The sequence below is a fragment of the Monodelphis domestica genome, chromosome 5 (genome assembly GCF_027887165.1).
Source record: "Monodelphis domestica isolate mMonDom1 chromosome 5, mMonDom1.pri, whole genome shotgun sequence".
NCBI lineage: Eukaryota > Metazoa > Chordata > Mammalia > Didelphimorphia > Didelphidae > Monodelphis > Monodelphis domestica.
Window position 1 is genome coordinate 171,191,119 of NC_077231.1, and position 25,093 is coordinate 171,216,211.

Sequence of the window (25,093 nt, forward strand, 5' to 3'; positions counted from 1 at the left end):
GTACCCCAAAGAGATAATGAGGAAAAAGACTTGTACAGAATATTCATAGCTGCGCTCTTTGTGGTGGCAAAAAAACTGGAAAATGAGGAGATGCCCTTCAATTGGGGAATGGCTGAACAAATTGTGGTATATGTTGGTGATGGAATACTATTGTGCAAAAAGGAATAATGAAGTGGAGGAATTCCATGGAGACTGGAATGACCTCCAGGAAGTGATGCAGAGTGAGAGGAGAAGAACCAAGAAAACATTGTACACAGAGACTGATACACTGTGGTACAATCGAACGTAATGGACTTCTCCATTAGTCTCAATGCAATGTCCCTGAACAACTGGCAGGGACCAAGGAGAAAAAAATACTACCCACAAGCAGAGGACAAACGGTGGAAGTAAAAACACCTAGGAAGGACAACTGCTTGACTACAGGGGTGGAGGAGATATGATCGAAGACTCTGAATGAATACCCTACTACGGAAACCAATAGCAGGGAAATGGGCTCAGATTGAGGAAGTATGTGACACCCAGAGGAATCACGCATTGCCAATGGGAGGGTGGGGGAGGGGAGAAGGAAAAAAAAAGGTGATCTTTGTTTCTAATGAATAACGTTTGAAAATAACCAAATAAAATAATGTTTTTTAAAAAAAAAGAATTAAGTATTTCCTATCTCCAACCTCGTTAGTTCTTCTTCCCCACTCCCACCATGCGCTTCTTTATGAAATATAAATTTACCCCATTTTCTTTCTTTTCCCATTACTCTTAGTACTAACCTCTTTTTTCACCTCTAGTTTCATATGTATATCTATCTATCTATCTATCTATCTATCTATGCATACATATATCTGCATACATATTTATATCTTGGCATTTCATACTATACAGTTTCTCACTGTTCCCTCTAAGTATAATTCTTCAAGATACCGAGGTGATAACAATTTTTAGTAGTTATCAATATCCTCTTTTCTTGTAGTGATATATATCATTTTAATTTATTGGGTCTCTTAAAAAAAAGTTTGGTTTTTTTTCTTTCTTAACTACCTTTCGGTGATTCTCTTGAGTTCTGTACTTGGTCATCAAATTTTCAGTTCAGGTCCAATCTTTTCTTTACGAATGCTTGGAAGTCTTTATTTTATTAAATGACCATACTTTCCCCTGCAAGAATATAATCAGTTTTGCTGGGTAATTGATTCTTGGTTGTAGACCTAATTCCCTTGTTTTCTGGAATATCATATTCCATGCCTTTTGGTCCTTCAGTGTAGATGCAGCCAGATCCTGTGTTATCCTCACTATATTTTCATGGTATCTAAATGCCTTCTTCTTAGCAGCTTGTAATATTTTTTTTCCTTGACCTGGTAGTTCTTGAAGTTGGCTATACCATTCCTGGGTTTTGTCAACTGAGGATTAAGTATAGGAAGTGATCTGTGCATTCTTTCAATATCCACTTTTCCCTTTTGCTCTAGAATGTCGGGGCAGTTTTCAAGGATAATTCCTGTAGAATGATATCCAGGCTTTTTCTTTTGTCATGGTCTTCTGGTAGACCAATGATTCTTAAGTTGTCTTTCCTGGAACGATTTTCTACATCTTTTTTGTGGGTGAAGTGTTTCATATTTTCCTCAATTTTTTCATTCTTTTGATTTTGTTTTATAGTGTCCTGCTGCTTTGTGAAGTTGTTTGCTTCTAGTTGTTTTATTCTACTTTTTAAAGACTGAATTTCATCCCTGGTTTTTTGGTCATCCTTCTCCTTCCGGTCTGATTTTCTTTGAAGGTTTCATCTTCTTTGCCTCATTTTCAAGCTGATTAATTTTGGCTTTCAAGACATTTTCTGTTTCCAGATGATTTATTTTGCTTTTTTAAGTTCCTTTTCCAGTTTTATTCAGTGTCTCTTAATTGTTTTTTGAATTGTATTTTGAGTTCTTCCAAAGCCTGTGTCCAAGTTGTTGGAGTTTCTGTGTTTTTGCTTGGTATTCCTTGACCCATCTCTGTTTCATTTACTCTTTGTTCACTGTCTGGATAGAAGCTGTAAATAGTAATTTCTTTTTTGTTTTTTGTTGTTTACTCATATTTTCCCCTTCTCTCCCCCCCCCCCCCCCCCCCTGTAGTTGCCTGTAGTCTTGCTTCTCTGATTTTATGCTGGATCTGTAATTTTGGGCTATTCTATCCTGAAGGGGATGCTGTTTGATCAGGTAGTCTGATCATCCCTGGCTGATAGTAGAAGCTGAAAAGGAGCTGGGCTTCTTGTCCTGTTGTCAAGGTTGTTGCCTGTAGTTTGTTGCATACTTTGCCCTTGGAGCTCAGTTAACAAGGCTCTCAGATCAGTCTGTGGGAAAGGACTGTTGGAGCTTGAGCTTCCCTGTCCTCTGAAGGCTTCTTATCTGCCCTTATTGATGACATTGAGCCAGAGTGGAGTTGATCTGCAAAGCTGGCTATGTCTTAAGGTCAAAACCTCCAGATAAAAGGGGGGGGGGGGAAGATGGGACGTTTTGGCTGTAACTGGCCTGCCTGCTCTGAGCTTCTCCTCCAACTGCTTCTATGCCACCCATGTTCTAAGCCCTGAGCCTGGAACAGCTTCCCTGACAAAGTTCTTTGTCTGGACTAGTGCCCTTGCCTGTCTAGAGATTCCAGCCACCATTTGAAGCTCAGCACTGCAGGTGGAGGAGGGGTCCTGGGACATTCCTTCTTCCTTCCCCTTAAACTTGTGTGTTCTAGAGTTCAGGCTTTTTGGGGGTGGTGGACCTTTTAATTTGGGTCCAGCAGGAAGGTTCCCCAGCTCTGTCCTGTTGTTAGATTTGGTTTTCAGTCCCCTCGAAGCATTGTGTTTTGGATTCGGTGAGGGTTTGCAGAGTTCTGAACTATTGCTGCCTCTATATCACCATATTGACTGTGCCCTCAATCTGCCTATTCCTTTGATACAGCAATACCATTATTACTAGGTTTGTATCCCAAAGAGATAATAAGGAAAAAGTCTTGTACAAAAATATTCCTAGCCACACTCTTTGTGGTGTCAAAAAATTGGGAAATGAGGAGGTGTCCATCGATTGGGAAATGGATGTACAAACTGTGGTATCTGATGGTGATGAAAGGAATGATGAGCTGGAGGAATTCCATGTGAACTGGAAAGACCTCCAGGAATTGATATAGAGAAAAAGGAGCAGAACATTATACACAAAGACATTATGGCACAATTGAATGTAATAGACTTTTCCATGAGCAGAAATTCAAGTACCCAGGACAATCCAGAGGAACATATGAGAAAGAACACTATCCACAACCAGAGAAAGAACTGTGGGTGAAGAAATGCAGAAGAAAAATATATGGTTTATTATGTGGTTTGACGGGGATATGATTGGGGTTTGGGTGTTAAAAGATCATTCTACAGCAAATATGAATAATATAGAAATAGGTATCAAATGATAAAACATGTATAACCCAAAGGAATTGCATGTCGGCTTTGGGGGAGGGGAGGGATAGAAAATGAATCATGTAACCATGGAAAAATATTTTAAAATAAAAATTTTAAAAATAAAAAATAAAAAATTTCTATTCCTAAAAAATTTATGTCTTGTTACCAACCTGGGCTTCTGTCTATAGTAGATAGAAATTCTTTCACTTATATCAAGGAATCACATATGGAGGACCTACTAGTTTCAGCACTGTAATTGGAACTGCTGGAGACACATAAGCCTATGAGTGTATCCCTTTTATCTGAAGAACCTTATTTAGTAATTAGGATACAAAAGTAACAATGATAAAACAATTTGAGAGTAAGCCCTAAACTGTATTGGATGAATGCAAAAGGAATTCAGAGAAGGTGAGATCCATGTGTACTGGTTAGTCAGTAAAATCTTAATGAAAGCAGAAATGCAGCTGGTTCTTAACGAATCAGAGTATTTACATAAGCAAAAAGGAGAAGGGAAGATACTTCAAACACTATACAGATCTACTAGACTGAAGTAAAAAGTGTCCTACTGTGGAGTAGTAGAAAATTAGAATGGACTAGCAGGATTGGACGAAATGATGGAAAACATCATGGTATAAGTAGAAAGAGTGGTAGATTTTGGACCCATCTTACTTTATTTACAATTCTGGCTCTATCAATTACTACCTACAAGATATTGGGCAAATCAGTTAACCTTTGTGGGCCTGAGTTTTCTCATCTGTACTATTGGGGGCAGGGAGAAATTTATGATTTTAGGAAGATTTTTTTTTAATTGACGATTCATTCAATGAATACTTAGTTTCTAAAAGGTGCAGATGCTAAGTGGGCTTATAAAGATGTACTAAGACATAGCCATATGCTTTCCTTTTTTGCAATTAGCTAGGTAACTTAAAATGTTAGCTGCCTAGAAAAAAAAATTCATAATTAAGTAATTTAACACTGATCAGAAGAGAGACAGTAAGCAATTCATTTTAATTTCATAAATGTCTAAAAGAATGGGTAAGTCTCTTTAAATTCATTTCATTAGTATGTTCAGGCCACTTTAGCTTTGCAATTGCTGAAAATATAATTAAATAATCAATAGCAAATAATATTGGATTGGGATAATAGGTATACTATGTGAGAATTAAGGTAAATAATTTTAAGTAATTCCAAAGTTATTTTAATAGGCTGCATTTGTAAATAACCAATATGGACATTACAAGTAATTTATATTTGTTCTTTAGAGGAAAATAAAGTATTAAATATACATTTATCTTGGCTTGGCAGTGATGAAATTGCATTTTTAAAATAATACACTATGATGTGCATTTTTCTCTAATTCTAGAGATACTGTTTTATTTATGACATTCTTTCTAAATGAGTGATATCTTACTGAATGAATGTTCAAATTCAAGTTATATTGTAAAAAAAGTAGGTATCATTATAATTGACTGCTGATAGATTTTAAACTATTGAGTGTATTCCATCAAATGTAATAGATTTGTAACACCTCAGTGTAAACAAATAATTGAAGAATATTGTCGATAATCACATTCATTTTTATGTAAAATATATTACGTTAACATGGAGAAAAGAACATACCATAAGCAGATTGTTTGTTCCAATAATATATCTGAACCCTGAAAAATCACTATTCCCAAAATATCTTTGTATATTTTAAATTTCACATGTTTATGAAATTAGATCTACATTTAAATATTCAATCCTCCCTTACATCCTGTCCCAGGGAGACATTATATCACTACTTTGTGGCAGCAACATAGGAAAGGAAGTCACTGGGGTGATAACAGTAGAAATAGCTGAAGACCTTGTTAGGTTTAACTAGAACTATATATGCCACGTACCAAATAAGATAAGAGACAGAAAAAATTGAAGGATTTCAAGTCTGATGCACGATGGACTGCTTGCCCATTTGCTGAAGTTCAGTTACACTGGCCACAAGGAGAACTTACATGTTTGCTTCCTAGCTGGTTTTGATTATGAGTTGTTAAATGTTGTGTATTTAATACTAGACTTAAGTCTGCTATTTTGCATACAACTTTCTTAGTAACAAAACACTTATAACTTCATACTTAATAACTTTTAAGTTCCAGATTGTGAATAATTTTAGAAATATTAACACAATCTGAAATATATTTTGCCAATCACTCTAACACAAATGGAGAAAATTGTGACGGATGTCTTCACTGTTCTGGATTTTCTTCCACAACTTGTATGAACTATCTATAAAATATCAAAACCCACAATAGAGTGTTAGGATAATAAATGGTTTTAATAATAGTCATTTTGCCATGATATCAAAAGTCCAAATATTATTGAAAAATGGCAGCACGTGATGTTAGTAAATCTCAATAGAGTACTTACAATTTGTCGCTGTTTGAAATCGAGAGGAAAGGGTATCAGTCACTACATTCCAAAAGGTATATAAAATTTCAGATTGGCCATCCTAGAGAATAAAAAATGAGATCCATGTGAATCCACTTATTTTTAAGATTGCAATGACTAGAATATGATATTTAAAAACATTAAACGTGTATTTCAATAAGAAGCTAACATAGATTTCTAAAACAATGGATATATGAAATATAACTAAATATAAAATGTCTACTCAATTTATAACAATGCAATTCATGCATTCATGATGCTTAATAAAATCAGTTATTATATTTTGAGATATAGGAGATGTAGAGGTGAAGTTGACAAAACAATGGACAGAACATTCCCATACCAAATATGCATGAGAGATAGATCTGTCTGAATATTAGGAATAAAGCTTGTATCAAGGGCTGCTTCTTTGACTTAAACATCTTCAAATGTGAGTGTATGGAAAAGTCAGAAATTTATGAAATGAAAGCTATGTAACCTAAGAAAAAGTCTAGAATGTTACCTCTACAGTAAGACGAAAACAGATGGAAAGTCTCTTTTCTTCTGGGACAAGGAAAATATTAATGAATTTTTTTAATGAAGATTGATAAGATACTTTTATGAGGTATATAGCATATGTATTTTGTAGCTATAAAACATAATAATAATCATCACAATAGAAAAATCTGGCACTTTCAGATTTACAAAGAATTTCATAGCCATGATATTGAGGCTCATAGTGGCTAATAACAAAAATGTTCATAGCTAAAAGAGGCCAATGTCTATACTAAATAATATAATTATAAAATGTATAAAAAAAGTGCTTCAGTTTTCATTTCTAGAAAGAACATATGGGGGGAGGGGCACCTAGGTGCCGTAGTGGACTGAGAGCCAGGCTTAGAGACCAGAGGTCCTGGGTTCAACTCTGGCCTCAGACACTTCTTAGCTGTGTGACCCTGGGCAAGTCACTTCACCCCTATTGCCTACCCCTTAATTTTCTACCTTGGAACCAATACATAGCTTTGATTTGACGATGGAAGGTAAGGGTTAAAAAAAAATGAAAGCATATGTTTTTGTTTCCTGAGTGTGTATTGTATTTGTGCGTTTGCGTGTGTGTGCTTGGAAAAAAATGAACTCTCATCTGGGAAATCAGCTAGGTTCTGAGTAGTGTGTATAATAAACCCTGTGAAATGGCATTATTAAAATTTGCACTATTCAAAGTATATATAATATGAAAAATATAGTACCTGGTTCCAGTGCAACAAAAATGTATAATTTAATTTTAAATAATGCAAACATTCATGGAATTTATTATTGCCACTAATCAGGTCTGAGCTGCAAAACTAAAACATTTCTTGATAACACAACTGTATAACTTTTTATTCTAGATGTTTGTAACTTCTTTTAAGTAAAGAGGTTTCTTTGCTTTGATTTTACTAAAGTAAATTGTTTAAATAAAGGGGTCTCAAAACTACAATTATCAGATATCAGAAACATATATTTTTATTACAATGACTTTTAAATCTTTACTGGGGTTTGTTTGGTCTTTCAAATTTAGATTTAAAGGTAAGTTCTGGATATAAATCCAGTGTTTAATATAATTTTAGAGGTTGGCTTTAGAGCTAAAAGTATTTTTCATTGAGCTCCAGAAAACCTGGTCATATCCTTTTAAACTCACACTGGAGAGAAAAAGCAAATTGCAAGGTGAGAAAAAACTACTATAGGCAGGCATGCCAACGTCAAAAAAAAAAAGGTTCAAATGCAGGGCACTGGGGGGCTTGAAAGAAAGGGAAAATAGAAATCTATGAAGACATATAAAGACATAATTCAAAAAGCACAGCAACATGAGGTCATTTACTCAAGGCAGAAATGGGATTACTATTCTAAGAAGCCCTGAGGACATTACTGTATTCTGGTATTGCACAACAGTAATGTTTAAATAACCTTAGTTCTTCAAGAAAAAGGTACATGCATTATCTTTTCATTAGGAGGCCAGGGACATATGGAATTAATTCTAGAAATATTCTCATCAAAAATGGTTAAAATTAATAAGTTTATACATCGAAAGAGAGAACTCAGCTATATAGAAAGTATTACAAATCAGAAAGACTGTCATTGATTAATGATACTCAATTTACATATACTTCTTACAAGTTGCCATTTTCTAGACATTTCTCTCAGCCTATAATAACTTACATTTATTACAAATTTCAAATCTATAAAGAATTTATCTATTAACAACCTCTGAGATAAGGTGAGGAAAGTAAAGGGCAGAGAGTAAATGATTTGCCTCAGGTCAACACTGTTGGTTTTAGAATCTGAATACAGTCTTTTTAACAGAAGATAGAGTCTAGAAATAAACAAATCAAGTCTCTTTTCCTCTGTGAAATCCTCAAAAATCCAGCACCCGTTCTTTTTTATTACATACTCTCTTTTTTACCTATGTCTAAATCACTCCAACAGTCTCCTAATTTCCCTGAATTCACTTTTTAAAAAATTTTGTGCTTTGATATGCATAACAATTCCAACAGTTCTTTCTCTGGAGGTGGAGAGCATTCTTTGTCATAAGTCCCTCAGAGATGTCCTGCATCACTGTTTTGCTGAGTAGTGAAATCTTTCACAGTTGTTCATCTCACAATATTGCTGTTACTGTGTTCAGTGTTCTCCTGGTTCTGCTTACTCCACTCAACATCAGTTCACGTAATTCCATGTCTTTCTGAAATCATCCTGCTCATCATTTCTTTCTTTTTTTTAATTTTTAAAATTTTATCTTTATTTTATTCCAATAATAAATGCACATATAAGTTTTCAAAAGTTATATCATTCATGTAGGCCTCCTCCCCTCTTTTAGAATTGATAAACAATTCCACTAGTTTATACAAATATCTTATTACTCATAACATATTTCCATATTATTCATTTCTATAAGAGAGTAATTTTATAAAAACAAAACCCCATATCACGTACCCAAATAAACAAATGATAAAGTATGTTTTCATCTACTAGGTGTAAGGTAGTACCTCAAACTGGTTTTAGTTTGAATTTCTCTAATCTAGAGGGATTTAGAACATTTTTTTTCATATGGTTATTGATAGCATTGATTTCTTCATTTGAAAACTGCTTGTTCATATCCTTTGACCATTTTTCAATTGGGGAATGACTTGGTTTCTTATAAATTTGACATTGCATTGGTTTTGTTTGTACAAAACCTTTTAAATTTAGTTTAATGAAAATTATTCATTTTATATCTTATAATGTTCTCTACCTCTTGTTTGGTCTTAAATTCTTCCATTTTCCATAGATTTGATAGGTAAATTATTCATTGTTCACCTAATTTACTTATAACTCATTATGTTTAAATCATATACCCATATATTAATATAGAATGTGAGATATTGATCTAAACCTAGTTTTTGCCATACTGTTTTCCAATTTTCCCAGTAGTTTTTGTCAAATAGTGAGTTCTTATCCCCAAAGCTGGGATCTTTGGGTTTATCAAACACTAGTTTGCTGAGGTTATTTACTCCTAGTCTATTCCTTAGTCAGTACCAGATTATTTTAATGCTTTGATGATTACTATTTTATAATACAGTTTAAGATCTGGTACTACCAGGTATGATAGAGACATGAAGAGAGAGAGGTTTTGCAGGACTTGTGGACCAAGATGCAAGAACCAGGATTCCAATGGAATGTTCATTTTTTTAATCATTATTTCCCTTTATATTCTTGACCCTTTAATTCTTCCCGATGAATTTTGTTATAATTTTTTCTAGTTATTTAAAATAGTTTCTTAGTAGTTTGATAGGTATAGCATTGAATAAATAAATTTAGGTAGGACTATCATTTTTATTATATTAGCTTGACCTACCCATGAGCAATTACTATTTTTCCAATTGTTTGTGTGTATGTGTGTGTGAGTGAAGTATTTTGTAATTGTGTTCATATAATTCCAATGTTTGTCTTGGTAAATAGATTTCCCAAATATTGTTAGTGATTTGAAATGGAGTTTTTCTAACTCTTGCTGCTGATTTTTGTTGGAAATATATAGAAATGCTGATGATTTACATGTTTTTTTTTTAATCCTGAGTCTTTGCTAAAGTAATTAATCATTTCAACTAGCTCTTTAGTTGATCCACAAAGAGTGATAGTTTTGTTTTCTCAATGCCTACTTTAATTCCTTCAACTTCTTTTTCTTCTCCAATTGCTACAACTAGTATTTCTAATTTTAGTATATGTGCTGTTGAAGTAAGCACTACAAGTAACATTTCTAGCACAATATTAACCAATAGCTTGATAATGGATATCCTTGCTTTACTCCTGATCTTATTGAGAAGGCTTCTAACTTATTCCCATTGCAGATGATACTTGCTGATGGTTTTAAATAAATATTACTTATTTTGAGGAAAGGACCATTTATTCCTATGCTTTTGAGTGTTTTCAATAGGAATGGGTGTTGTAATTTGTCAAAGGCTTTTTCTATATCTATTGAGATAATCACTGCTCATCATTTCTTATAGCACAATAGTATTCTATCACCATCATATACCACAATTTGTTCAGCCATTCCCCAACTGATGGACATCCCTTCAATTTCTAATGTTTTGCCACCATAAAATGAGTTGCTATGGGGGTGGGGAGGAGAAGCTGGGTGGCTCAGTGGATTGAGAGCCAGGCCTAAAGATGAGAGATCCTGGGTTCAAATATAGCCTCAGACACTTCCTAGCTGTGTGAGCCTGGGCAACTCACTTAACCCCCATTGCCTAGCCCTTACCACTCTTCAGCCTTGGAACCAATACACAGTATTGATTCCAAGATGGAAGGTAAGGGTTTAAAAAAATGAGTTGCTATGAATATTTTTGTACTAGTAGATCGTTTCCATTTTCTTTTTGATCTCTTTGGGATATAGAACTTGTAATGGTATGACTGGTTCAAAGGGTGTGTATATATGTATATATATACATATATATATATATACATATATACACACATATATAGTTTTAAAGCCCTTTGGGAATAGTTCCAAATTACCCTCTAGAATGTTTGGATCTGGATTCATTTTATTGCCAAAATTCTATCTTGCATACCATATTGACTAATTTTGTGGCACAGGCTGTACATCTCATATGCAGCTATTCCATTCCTGCTTCTAGATGACCAAATAAAGAGCTTGGAGGGGCAGAGGAAGTAAAAGGATGCCTGCTCTGTTTGATGGGGCAGACTCAGAGCCCCAGCTAGTGTCTTCTCCTTCACATAAGTTACCACTTACTCTTTCTGAAACTAGTAACAATGTACTTCAGATACATGGCATGGTGCAATGGCAAGAGCATCATATCTGGAATCAGAAGACCACTTTAAGTCCCATCTGTGTCACTTACTAGCTCTGTAACCTCAGGAAAATCACTTAATGGCTTAGAATTTCAATCTCTGGATTTGTAAGTGGAAGAACTTCTAGTTGCTTGTCTCTCAGCTTTAAAACTATGAAACCATGAGTGATAATTTCTTGGGGGGGGGGAGGGGAGGAAAGCAATCCTTAACAAGTCTTGGGCCATCTGAGAGGCTTTATCAACCAGAAAGTTGCAAGAATACTTCTTAGCACATCAATCAGCTTCAAGTTCAGTCAAAGGCATTCTATGTGCCATTGAAGAATATCTTGCTATTTCTCCTTATAAAGAAGCTGAAAAAGATAGTTCTATGATACAAAGGCAAAAAGAAGAAAAGTAATTTCATTTAATGATATTTGTTATTACCACTTGTAGTGGCCATAAATATTTGCAAAAAAAAAAAGTATTATGAAAGTAATTATAGCTTGTGTGAAAGTAACTTTTGTAATAAGATATGAAGAAGAATTTCACAATGAGCTCAAGAAGACCTTCCAAATTAAATCAACCAACATGTACTTTGGTACTTGATGACTTCCTTGAAAAGGGTAGGCATAGGCTGAAACAGGGAAAAATGGGGAAAATATGGTTCACGAGTAAAGAACAAGACAGGTCAAGGGTGGGTAGACTACACTGAAGGCACATATCTATTCATTATGGACACTTTCTTTAAGAAAAAAAAGATTATGGGGAAATAGCTGCATATATCTCCTTGAAAACTATTCTTTTAAAATATATTTTAAAAAGTTAATTTCATAAGAATTTTTGGTAGCAATCCCAGACTTTTAGGAATAAAAAAACCATGACACAGCCACCTTCAAAAAAAAACAAAAAAAACATGACACAGCCACCATATTAAAAGCAGTTTGCTTAAAACATAGGTTCAATGCTTAGGAACTAGAATACATAATTAAAATTATTAGTGATCAAACTCTAACTATATGTTTTAAATTAGTTTATTTTCATTGTGACCTTAAACAGTAATTAATATAGGCATTTCTATATACATAGTAAAACAAAAAAGAATAATATAGAAATATAAAAAAAATAAAAAAGAATAATTTTTTAACAATTATATAATAAATTCAATCTATCTTGCTTGACTGTGATTCTGGTTAGTCTTCCCTGTTCTCTCCTGTGCATTTTTTTAAACATGCCTCAGTGACCCTGTGACAGGACCACTGTCTGTGATGAGTCCTCTTCCTTTATCCCAGGCTCCACAAGTGTTAGACTAATGTTTTCTCTTAACAAAGCTGGTCCAAATATTTGACTGGTTCAGGGGGCCAAGGCTCCAGCTATGTCACCCTTCAGTCTCAGAGGATGTGTCAAAATTATGAAAGGAGAGCTCTACTGACCCCACAGTAGATGCTGCTGTATCTTTGTTGGATATCTTTTCTATACTAAGGCTAAGTAATTCTCCTTTTACAAATGAATGAATACAAGTGCTTCATTTTGTCCTAACATAAAACCTGAACTAACTGAACACTGGCCTGAGTCAGGCTCCCCCAACAGGGTATCTTTTATTTTTATATTTCTTGTTCCCACCCCATTATCCACTACACTAGAGGAAACAAAACAAGAGAAAAAATAAAGCCCTTGTAACAAATATGCAGAGCTAAGCAAAACAAATTCCCATATTAAGTATGTCTAAAATGAATATATTATCTTCTATTTTAAATACTTGATTTTCTTTGTCAAGAGATGTATAACTCAAATCTGGCTGCAGACACTTCCTAGCTGTGTGACCCCAGGCTTAACTCCAATTATCTAACCCTTACTATTCTGCTTTGGAAATGATACTCGGTATCGATTCTAAGAAAGAAGATGAATTTTTTTAAAAGAGGTGGGTAGTAGACTTTGTCATCACGCCTCTAGAACTGGGTTCGCCATTGTACTGGACAGAGTTTTCAAGTGTTTCAAAGTGGTTTTTCATTATATTGTTACTGAACAAACTGTCCTACTTATTTAGCTAACTTCATTCTGCAACAGTTCATTCAGCTCTTCCTAGATTTCTGTGAAACCTTTTCTTTATTTCTTAAAGTACAATAATATTCCATCACATCACTAAAGCCCCAATTGATAGATATCCACTCTTTGCCACTTAAAAAAAAACAGTTGCTATCATTTTTTTATACACTTGGGTCCTTTTCCCCTTACTTTGATTTTCTTGGGGTATAGTGCTAGGAATAATATCATTGGATCATAGGGCATGTTCACAAGACCTAATCCATAAGCTGATAGTAAACATTATCAACATTAGCTATCATTTACAAGAATGGGTACACAAGGAATAAGTTGTCAGAAGCAGAATCTAAATCCAGGTCCTCTCTCTAGAACCAGTTTTCTTTCCAATGCACTCTTCTGACAGGGCCAGATCAAACTGTTCAGTGTTCTCAATGATCCTAAATGGTTTACTTTCATTAAAAAAAAAAAAAACCATGCCTTTAATGCCAAGAGAGTGTTTCCCCATTGATGCTAGGTGGATAAGAATCACAGAGCCCCATGATTTAAAAAAAATTTCAAAATTATAAAATAATATCTGGTAGCTGGACATAGGTTGCAGGATGCAGTGATATTTGTTATATTATTGACAGTTAACTGCCTTTAAGATCTGACTTAAAAAGGCATTATCAAAGTTACATAAGTTCAAGAAAAGAATGAGGATCAAATAAAAACAAAAGGCCAGAAGAGAGACATTCTGAAGGCAACAATAGCAAATTAGTATTGGCAGGAGCATCACTGTGGAGGAGGCGTCCTGTGGGGTGGGGCCTCCATGGTGAGACAGGGATGAAAACTCTCCAAAGAAAAACATGAGTATTGTGATAGGCACAAATGCAGGGAATGCCCAAACTGGTGAAATCACAGAAGAATCCCTCAAAGGAACAAAGGAGGGGGCAGCTGAATAATGCTTACAATCCTATATTGTGTTTCCAGTCTCTCTCATCTCCAATCTATCCTCTCCCAAAAGAAAACTCCCAAGGCATAGGTTTAACTAGGACACATTCCTGCTCCAAAAATCTTAGGATGGTACTATGAAAAGTTTAGAACAGAGGCCTTGGAAGTCATCTAATCTGGCCCCTTCATTTTGAAGATTAAGAAATGGAGTAAGTTATTTGATAAAAAAAAAAGGTAAGTGATTTGAACAAGGCCAAATAAGCAGGCCTGAAGTAGCATTATCCTTGGCTCCCCTCTCTCTCACTATATCTGTACATATTTATACCTATATCTAGGTATCACTTTATCCATACATATATTTCTGCATATATAATATATATTATATCAATATAATACATAAGAAGATGAAGTCCTTCTTTCACATATATCACATATTATATACCCACACAAGTATTTATCAATGGCCAGATCTTGTCATTTCATTATATCCATCCTCTTATTCCTGCTCACATTATGAACAACCTTGAATCTTCTGTTTTATGGCAATAGCTCTCTCTCAGTAGTGTCACTGCCTCAAGTATCTCTCCTATCCAGTATATTCTTTATGTATATAGAACTTAAAGCTATATATTCTATGTATATAGCTGCCAAAATGATTTTCCTAAAATACTGATTGGGATGGCCCTTTGGTGTAATGGACAGAGGGCTCGCTCAGCAGTCAGGAAGACTCCTCTTTCTCAGTTCAAATCTGGTCTCAGGTACTTACTAGCTGTGTGACCCTGGACAAGTCACTTCATCCTGTTTGCCTCAGTTCCTCATCTGTAAAATGAGTTGGAGAAGAAAATGGCAAACCATTCTAGTATCTTTGCCAAGAAAATCTCAAATAGTCACAAAGAGCCAGACACAATTAAAAATTACTAAACAACAACAAAATCTTTGAGGCATGTTATCCTGGCACTATACTTGGCAATGTTTACATACTAACTGAATCTCCTTTGGAACTCAGTGATTTAATCTGACTATGGCATAAAGTAGAGCATCTCCAGAAAAGAGCGGGGAGGAAACAAGATAAGAGAAAAGTCAGAGGAACTTGAAGCATCTGGAGAAAAGGCACAGCACAGAGAGATCACTGAACTTGGAATATGGAGCCCAGGTTCCAATCTGTGCTCCACTGTCTAAGAGCCATGTGACTGTGGGGACAACAAAAGTTTTCCCAGTCACAATTTCCTAACAAACACACACTCATACATATACATACATGGAGTAAATGATGTTTAGGGGCAGCCAGGTTGCACAGTGGATAGAGTGCTGGGTCTGGAGTCAGGAAGACCTGAGGGCAAATCTAGCCTCAGATAGTAGCTGTGTGACCCTGGGCAAGTCACTTAACTCTGTTTGCCTTAGTTTACTCATCTATCAAATGAGTTGGAGAAGGAAATAACAAATCATTCCAGTACCTTGGCCATTTAGGGTCTTCTTGGCCGAGGTACTGGAATTACCTTCCTACTCAATGAACACTAATGATTATTGCCCAAAATATTAAATAAGCTCCCAATCTGGCTTTCAGATGGGTAATGACTGAAAAACAACAAAAATTGTATGTTTAAAGACTTCCACAACATAGGCTTAACCTTTCCAGAATGTCCTTTGCACATTCTGGTTCTGCTAAGCTGGCCAGTTGGCTCTTCCTCACATAGAACACTCTGCCTCTCCTTTCTTGGCCATTATGCTGGCTATTGTCCAACCTCAGTTCTGCTTCTCAGAATCCCTTGTTTCTGTCAAAGCTCAAGGACTCAAGTGCCAGCAAGGTTTCCTTGGGTGCCCCAGGTGCTCATTCCCTCCAGCCCCTGATCTCCCCTTGCACCGATTTTGTATATGCTGATGTACATAGCACCTCCCTCCAGAGACTGTAAGTCACCTAAGAGTGAGGAAGGTGTCTGGTGCATGGTAGGTGCTTAATAAATACTTGTTGACTGAGTAAGGGGCCGAGTTCAGTGGTTCCTTATTGCCTCTGGGTAAAAAACACAAACTCCTCAGCTGCTTGGCACTTCAACCCTTTTATTACCTGGCTCCAGCCTACCTTTCAAGACTTTTTTCATATTATTTCTCTTCACACAAAGTTTCTCTTTCCATACCTTGAAGGCTCAGCTCAAGTGCTTCTTGCTATGGGAAGCTTTCCAGATTCATTCCCCATTTTTAGTATTCTTCTCTGCTCAAATTATCTTATATTTATTTATCTACATCCATGTTGTATGGTGCAGTACAACCTCACTGAAGAAAGAGATAGGTCTTCTTTTTTGTACTTGTATTTCCTGTCACTAGGAGAGTTCTTTGTACATCTAAGACATTTAATATGAGTTTGCTGAATGGGTAAGAGAAAATATAATTGTCTTAGAACTAGATAATTACCATGTTTGAAAAATAAAATAGCAGGGGCAACTAGGTGGTTCATTGTATACAGCATCAGACCTGGAGTCAGAAGGACCTGGATTCAAATCTGTCCTCAGAGAGTTCCTAGCATTTCTAATCCTGGGCAAGTCACTTAACCCCATTTGTCCAGCTCTTATCCTTCTGTCTTAAGAGTTACCAAGATATAAAGGGTTAAAAAATGGAAAAATATAATAGTGTCTATGTAAAGCCAAAGCAATATTTTTCTGAGCTCAAAGCAAACTTATATCATTGGATTGTAGAAGGGACCCATGCATTATTTGTTTGGGCTTGCTGATTTAAGCATTTGTAATCATACATATCATCTTAAGCTAAACATGAGCTCACAAATAATGAAAGAAACTGTTTCATTACAATTTTGAAATTAAATATGTTGCTATTTGCTTTTAAACTCCCAGGTTTTGGTATTACTTTTTTTTTTCATTTTACTGATTTATTTTTTTGTTTTAATGGAACAAAATAAGTATAAACAATTTTTACACAGATCAATTCATGTGGATATTTTGCTACATTTCTTCAGAAGTCAGGGTACCAGGCAGAACATATTTTAAAAAACAAAGTCCATTTCCAACCTTGGATCTTTGAAAAACATCAATCAGATGAGCACTGCTATATTAGTACCACTGCAGTCTCCTCCAGTTTTTAAGCTACCTTCTGCTAATGGTGATACAATCTCATTTTCTTTTGATGTTGTCTTTTTCACTTCATATTGGCGCATAGGAAATAAGAAGTAGTAAGGAATTTTCTATAGATTTCTTTAAGCAGGAGTTTTTCCTTAGTGTTTCCATTAGTGTTTTTCCATTCCATAATAGCTAGATCTCCCCAAAATGTATCCCTTCCCCATGTCTATGACATTTCAACTCATTACACCATGTCCATATTATAATACATCAAATATTTCACAGAAGGCAATTAAACTTGGCAAAATATCTGTTCATAAAATTGCTATTAGTAGTGAGAAGTGTTCAAAACAATAAAATCACCTTTCTATGAGACTTTGGACTCAGATTCTCCATTCGTTGTTTAGAGTGATGCTGAAGAAGATGAAAGCATTTAGCTTATGAGATGCTGTGTGTATCTCCCCTTCTCAGTACACATATCCTAAGAGTTTGATTTGAAACAAACACTACAAGAATATTCCCCTGAACTTGTCTTACACTGATATGTTCTTAGAGTCCCATACTTCCAGTTCAGTTCTTGGTAGAAGGAAAAGATCATATTTCTTTTCATGAAGAATAAAGGTGAGCTTTTATTAGCATTTAAAGGTCCCAAGAGGAAAGTGGTACTGGGGTTGGCCTAGGACTTCACAAGTTTTATGTTGTACAATATTTCTGTTCTACAAGATTTATGGGGATTATAAACCTTGATCTTTTGTAACCATTCTGAGATCAATTTCTAGATTAGCTTTGTTTTAGTTCAGTTTCTTATTGTAGAGCTGGGGTAGATGGGTGGTGGATGAACAGATGATGGCCATTGGGGGAGGGAGTGGGAAGAAATCATGGACTGAAGAGAATGATCAGGGAAAGGAGCTAGGCAGGTAAAAGTGGGAGGTTCTTATACTTGCAATTAGCTACCAAACTAGTAGGACATAGGAGATGAGGCTGCCTCTCTGTACTTCTACTTTTATGACTTCTCTCTCAAAGCTATTTCAGGAAGTCATTCTAACCTGATTTCTTCCTTACACCCTATGTGAAGACATCGTATAGATACAGATAGGCTATCCAGCAGTGGGAGATGAATAATCTTGCACCTAGATATATTCCTATGGTACATCTTTTCATGAACCATATACAAATAAGAACATAAAGCTACTTGTCGAAATAGGCAGAACATATACTGTAATTATTGGAAATTCATGATAAAATGAGGGAGAAAATACAGTAAAAATGACAACTGTATTAATAAGAAATGATAAGAATTTAAAGCATTTGACCAGGGAAATTAAAATATTTATAATTATATTATATTATATTTTCCCCACATGATTACCAAACCAGTGGCATAGGAGAACTATCTTCCATGCCAATTTTCATATGCACAACTGACACTGAGATAGCATTACACATGAGTAAAAACCTGGCCAACTAGAAATCAGTTCTATTTGGGAACATTAGTAAGTCTCACAAATACTTAGGTGTTTTCTAGGAGTGCTGTCTAATGTGAAGACTAATAGGTCTATTACATAAAGCAAGGAAATTAAATTTATTTAAATAAGATACAATTTTTATAACATTGGGAACCAAACCAATTTTCAATAACAACTTAATTTAATATAAATATTAATAAATATAAATAATAAGTAAATATAAAAAATAATGAAAGAACTAAAAAAATAAAACTAAAATGGTGATTAAATCAGTTTTTGAAAATCAATACACTATCAATTCCCTCAGTAGTGTAAAAATAATAGGTGAATGAATTGATTATGGATTATAAACTGATTAGATACTCTGCTTGCTGTGCTTACAAAGTATCTTCAGTTTATATCAGTGAAATAAAGCTCATAAGTAAACTTCTCTTCAGGGCCAGGTGCAAGGATGCTAAGGAGACTTTTGTTATATAAAAATAAACTATTTATTGATAATATGAGGATAATAAAAAGATTTCTAACTCTAAGGGATTCTAAATCCTCCCAAATAAAACTCCCTAGTTCTGCAAGGAACCACTCCTCCTGTTTCCACAGGCTACACTGATCCTTCCTGATCTGACTAATCCAAATTTTCACTATTCTACAATAAACTAAACACTATTATCCTTATACTTCTTAATTTTGTCTCCAAGTTACAAAAATAACAAAGGCTAGCTGGATGAGCCTCAGCAAGAACCAAGTCAGGACTCTAAGCCTTAGCAAACTCAGAGTCCAAACCAAAGACAAGGTCTTTCTTTGGTCTTCTCAGATATAAAAACAATTTATGTAACAATAATAGACAGTTGCTAGTGTTTCCCAAATTGTAAAAGGAAAATCACTTAACTCCTTCTGGTTTTTCCTTTCTTTCCTTTTACCTCAGATAGTGAGGAGAGAGAAAAAAGATGTCACCTGCTCCCAGAACTCTGAGAGAGTAACTGCCAGAGACCAACTGCCACAGAAAAACTGTTACCTCTCCCCACCACACTGTCAACATTTGAAAGTGACACTCTCTCAACTGCTTGAAACTCCAATTCTTTCTCAAATCAGCTTCTTTACTTCTTATCTCTAAAATATTATAAGAAGACTTAATTTCTAATATCGTCCTTATAGTAGTCTCTGCTTTCTGATTAAAGGTCTGTGGATTGGAGCACTAAACTCCCCAAACTTTCCTTTATAGAAGGCTGGCATCTGAACTTTCCATCAGAAGCTATGTTTGGTTTTGTTTGCCCCATTATTTCCCCTGCCCCACAAAAACATTGATCTTTAGGTTCATTTTGTGTTTTGTCTTCCCTCAATAGATTATAAGTTCCTTGAGGATAGGGATGGTCTTTCATTTTCTTATTTCTAACTGTAAACCTCAAATTTCCTTAGACTTATAATTGTTGAAAATTTCACCATTGGGATATTTCATACTTGGAAAATTTCTTACTGATAGTCTATTGGAATGGGAACTCCATTGGCATGGGAGGTTCCTTCTCTTCCCTTCTTAAGATTACTTTAGAACAGAAACCCTTTGCTGAACAATGGAAAGGACTTTGACCTATGCTTAAGCATAGAACAGGAATTTCTTTGAGTCTTGATTGATTTTAGAATTGATACAATGGAGATACTCCATCCTATTCAGTCCTAATAGGATTGAGTAAGGGCTGCAGCCTAGATCAAAATTTAATTATTCCAATCTCTACCATACTCAAGTTAACAGGATTTAGAAAGGGCTGTAGCAAAGGAGTATAGATTTAATCATTTGAAAATATGACCTTCAACAGACATGTGCAAAAACCAGAAACCTCTGGGCGGTCCTGGGTTAAGTGAGAGCCTCCATTGACAGGGAAATTGATGAAGAGTGATTGGTAGATGTGAGGACTGAGGGGAGGCAACTTGGATGGTATCCTTAAAGATAGGAGGGTCTGGAGACTGAGGGGAGAGGATTGAGTTTTTTGGTCGGTGTGGTTCCTGGGCTCTGAGGAAGCTTGCTCTGAAGGAAGCTGAAGGTGGGGGCCTCTGAGACTGTTTCTCCATTTTGGACACGTGAGTGAAAGGGACTGATCTCTTTTCTTTGCCCCAGCTATCTAAGGGCTTGGGCCTTTTGGCCCAGCCTAAACAGAAGGGGTATTTAAGCCCTATTCCCTTCTCTCCCCTTTCTCTCTCTATATATATCTCTAATTCCTTTCTTGCTCCTATTGTAATTAAACTCCAAAAAAGGCTGACGGCTGATTTGAGTTTTTCATTTAGGAATTACATAGCTGATTCCTTGGCGACCTTAAATTAATATATATCAGTCTTTTAAAGTGATTCCCTTGTAACATTGTGGCTGACCACACGGGAGTCTAAAGAATCCTCTCAATAAAACTTTTTCCTTGCCTTTTTACTATACTGTTTCACCACTTAGTCCTTTTTTTAAAAAAAAAAAAAAAAACTTGGCTTAAAGACACAGCTGCTAGAACACGTGAGTATAAAAAACTTTTTCTCTTTTCTCCTTAAGTTAAATTGGAATCAGCAGTTTTTTCTTTTTCTTCCCTTTAATCTTAAGGGACAGCTGGGTAGCTCAGCGGATTGAGAGCCAGCCCTAGAGGCAGAAGGTCCTGGGTTCAAATCGGACCTCAGATACTTCCCAGCTGTGTGACTCTGATAGACAGAAAACAGCTGTTTTTAAATCTCAGCAACAGGACTCTAAAGTCCTGGCTGGAAGAACTGTTTCTAAATATCCTTTCCCTTAAGGAACAACTTCCTGGATTAAAAAAAAAAAAAAACCCTGTGGAAAGTTTGTTGCTTTGCCCTGCTCCCCACGTGTTTTGTGAAATTACAAAATATACATATAAAAATGAGTACTACATTCTTTGACAATTATATGGCAGCTGAAGAAGTAGGGGCATTGAGGAATGAAGGATACCTCCAAATTTTTATATTAATAGGTACTGTCATTTTTGTACTCCTCAATACTATATTTAGAGATGATAAAATAGAAAATATTGAGGATAAAATAGAAAAAATTGAGGATACAATAGAAAAAATTGAGGATACAATAGAAAAAATTGAGGATAAAATAGGAAATATTGAGAATAAAATAGAAAAACTTGAGGATAAAATAGGAAATATTGAGAATAAAATAGGAAATATTGAGGATAAAATGGGAGATATGGAAGATAAAATAGGAAAAATTGAGGAAAAAATGCAAGCCCAATTAGAAGATCTAAAATGTTTCTTACAGGATCAATGGGCAAACACCCACTCTATCAGAAACAGACCTGTTTCTGAACCTTTGAATGAGGAAATTTCCTTCCCTGAAATAGAGATGGAAAACACCTTCCCTATAGCCCAGTTAACAGACTGCTTCTCTCGTGCAGTGCAAATCTTGTCTGAATTTAATCCCCAAAACCCTTCACCTGCAATCCCAGCTTCTCATGTTCCTTCTCCTACAGAAAACCAAATTCCAATGCAAGGGAGATCTTGTCCTCCTAAAGAAACCTGTCCTTGTCAAACTGACCCACAGGTGCAAAATTCAACTAGAGGCCTGTTTCCTCTAAGAGAAGTACCTGAAATAGGACGAAATGGGGATGTGGTGACTTTAAGACATAGGATACCGTTTACTCCCCAAGAAATAAATGAATTTACACGAAATATCCCCACATATGAACAAGATCCTTTTCTAGTAACAAAAAAGATGGGAGACATATTTTTTCAATATAATCCGTCTTACAAGGACGTTGAGAGCTTACTACAGGCTTTTTTAAGTGAACGTGAAAAAAATAAAATAATTGCTCATGTCAACAAAACCCGGGGGCGTAATGCAGCACATTGGCCATCTCAGGATCCCGAATGGGACTATAATAATCCTGAGGACTATCTACAACTATACCGTTGTAGAGAGGCCATCCTCACGGCCATGAAGGAATGTGCGGACAGTACAGATAAGTGGATGGAACTGGAAAAAATTAAGCAAAAGGAAAACGAAACACCCTCCAGATTTATGGACAGAATTATCGAGTTTGGGGACAGATACTTAGATTGGGACTTAAATAAAGAGAATAGTTTAAGACAAGTTAGAAGAATCTTTGTAAATAATTCTTGCAAAGTAATTAAAAATTATTTTAAAACACAATGCCCAAGATGGTCAGATATGGACCTTGAAGAATTGCAAAAAACAGCTCTATATGTTTTTAAGGGAAACGAAGAAAAGGAGAAAGAGAATAATGATGACATGGAGGAAATGAAGAAAAAAATGAGATGTGTAATAGATAGGATAACTAAATTAGAAAGTGGGCATGATAATGAACCAACGACAATTGCCCCTCTCCAGAAATCCAATTATCAATCCATTACTTGCCACTTCTGTGAGAAGAAGGGCCACAAAATGATGGAATGTAGAACCTTTCTTAAGATGTTTGGAAGGAATACACAGTTTAATAATGGTTTTAGAAATAATAACTATAGAAATTATGATAATGGTTATAGAAACCAAAATTCTAGAAATTATAATAATGACTATGGAAATAACTATAATGAATATAGAAATAAGAGCTTTAGAAACCAGAATTATAGAAATAGGAATTGGGAATTTAATGACAATGCTCAAATTGAAGAAAATTTTAATGATAATACTCAACAATATATGAGAAATGGCGCTCGTCCAAAAATTACTCGAGGTACTAATGACCCTCAGAGAGGTGCCCTTCAGGGGGGTGCCCAAGGAATATCCCAAACACAATGATGGTGCCGGGGGGGGGCTGGGGCACAGGAATCAGAGGATACAACCTTTGATTTCCCAGACCATGATGTCCTACTACCCGTTGTCCCTATCCACTGCCCTCCCCATACTAATGAACCCCATGTTACCTTAAAAGTGGGTAACACCTATTATGATTGTCTATTAGACACCGGAGCTTCCTGGTCTGTATTAAAGAGAACACCTGATTTACAATGTTATTCTATTGGCTCAGAGAATGTAATGGGAGTATCAGGAATAACCCAAAGAGTTAAAAGACTTCCTCCTAGAATGGTGTCTGTAGGACCCCTAGAGGTACAACACTCCTTCCTTTTGATGCCTGACTCCCCTTTAAATTTGCTGGGGAGGGACCTTCTATGCAAACTCAGAGCCACAATAACCTGCTCCCCAGATGGCTCATTATCATTAGAAGTACCAGAGGAATCTTTAAATTTACTCCCTGTACTTCTCTCTGAAAACCAGGAGGAAAAAGAACCTTCCATTTTTGAAATACCTAAAGATATACCGGAGTCTCTTTGGGCCACATCTTCTTCTGATGTAGGCTTACTTAAATCTGCTGTTCCTGTGCAGATAAAAACTAAATCTAGCCCACCTCCTTCTATCCCTCAGTATCCCCTCTCAAAGGAGGCAATTGAGGGTATTACACCAGTTATTAACTCATTAATAGAACAGGGAATAATAATCCCTTGCAAATCTGAATACAACACGCCCATCCTGCCAATTAAAAAACCAAAAAAAGGACCCGATGGCAAACACATCTATAGATTCGTACAGGATCTAAGGGCAGTGAATAATCATGTTATAAAGAGACACTCCGTAGTTTCTAACATACATACTATTATTTCATCTATTCCTAGCACAGCTACATACTTTACAGTAGTAGACTTGTGTTCAGCTTTCTTTTCCATACCAATACATGAAAACTCCAGGCATATTTTTGCTTTCACCTGGAAGGGCTCACAATATACCTGGTGTCGGCTGCCACAGGGTTATGTCGAAAGTCCGAGCTTATTTGAGCAAATTTTGAGCCAAGACACAGACAATATAACATTTAAAAATAGCAAATTAATCAAATATGTAGATGATCTACTCTTGGCTTCAACAGATGCAGAAACATGTCAAGAAGATAGCAAACACCTTCTTTTGGAATTGCACAAAAGAGGACATAAAATCTCTAAGGATAAAGTTCAATGGTGTCTCCAAAAAGTAGAATATTTGGGATTCATCTTGACTGCGGGTGCTCGTTATATTTCTCCAAAACGAATTGAGAACATTCAAAAATTGAGTGCTCCTACCACTAAGAAACAGCTGAGAGCAATTTTAGGAGCAACAGGGTTTTGTAGACAATGGATTCCATGCTATGGGGAAATCACTAAACCCCTTATAGCATTAACAAAGGATTCGGTTCCTGAACCCCTCAAATTAGAGCCTGAACACTTGTCAGCTCTAACAGATCTGAAAAAGGCTATCATGTCTGCCCCTGCTCTAGGCATCCCAGATTACAACAAGCCATTTACTTTATATGTGCATGAGCGAAGAGGAGTAGCCTCTGGTGTGTTAACTCAGACTTTGGGACCTTCTCAGCGCCCAATTGCTTATTATTCTGCCCAACTAGACCCAGTAGCAGCAGGAGCACCACCATGCCTTAGAGGAGTAGCTGCTACAGCCTTACTAGTAACAAAAACCGTTGATTTAGTATTGGGATGTCCATTAACAATAATGTGCCC

At 35.7% G+C, this 25,093-nt stretch overlaps 1 protein-coding gene across 1 annotated transcript in view; it reads right to left on the reverse strand.

Moving 5' to 3' along the window:
- Positions 1 to 25,093, reverse strand: part of COG5 (component of oligomeric golgi complex 5) — a 441,109-nt gene that overhangs the window by 105,898 nt on the left and 310,118 nt on the right. Inside the window, exon 11 of the mRNA XM_007504435.2 lies at positions 5,798 to 5,879. Within this exon, the coding sequence (XP_007504497.2) occupies positions 5,798 to 5,879 (82 nt within the window). The remainder of the gene's footprint in view (positions 1 to 5,797; positions 5,880 to 25,093) is intronic.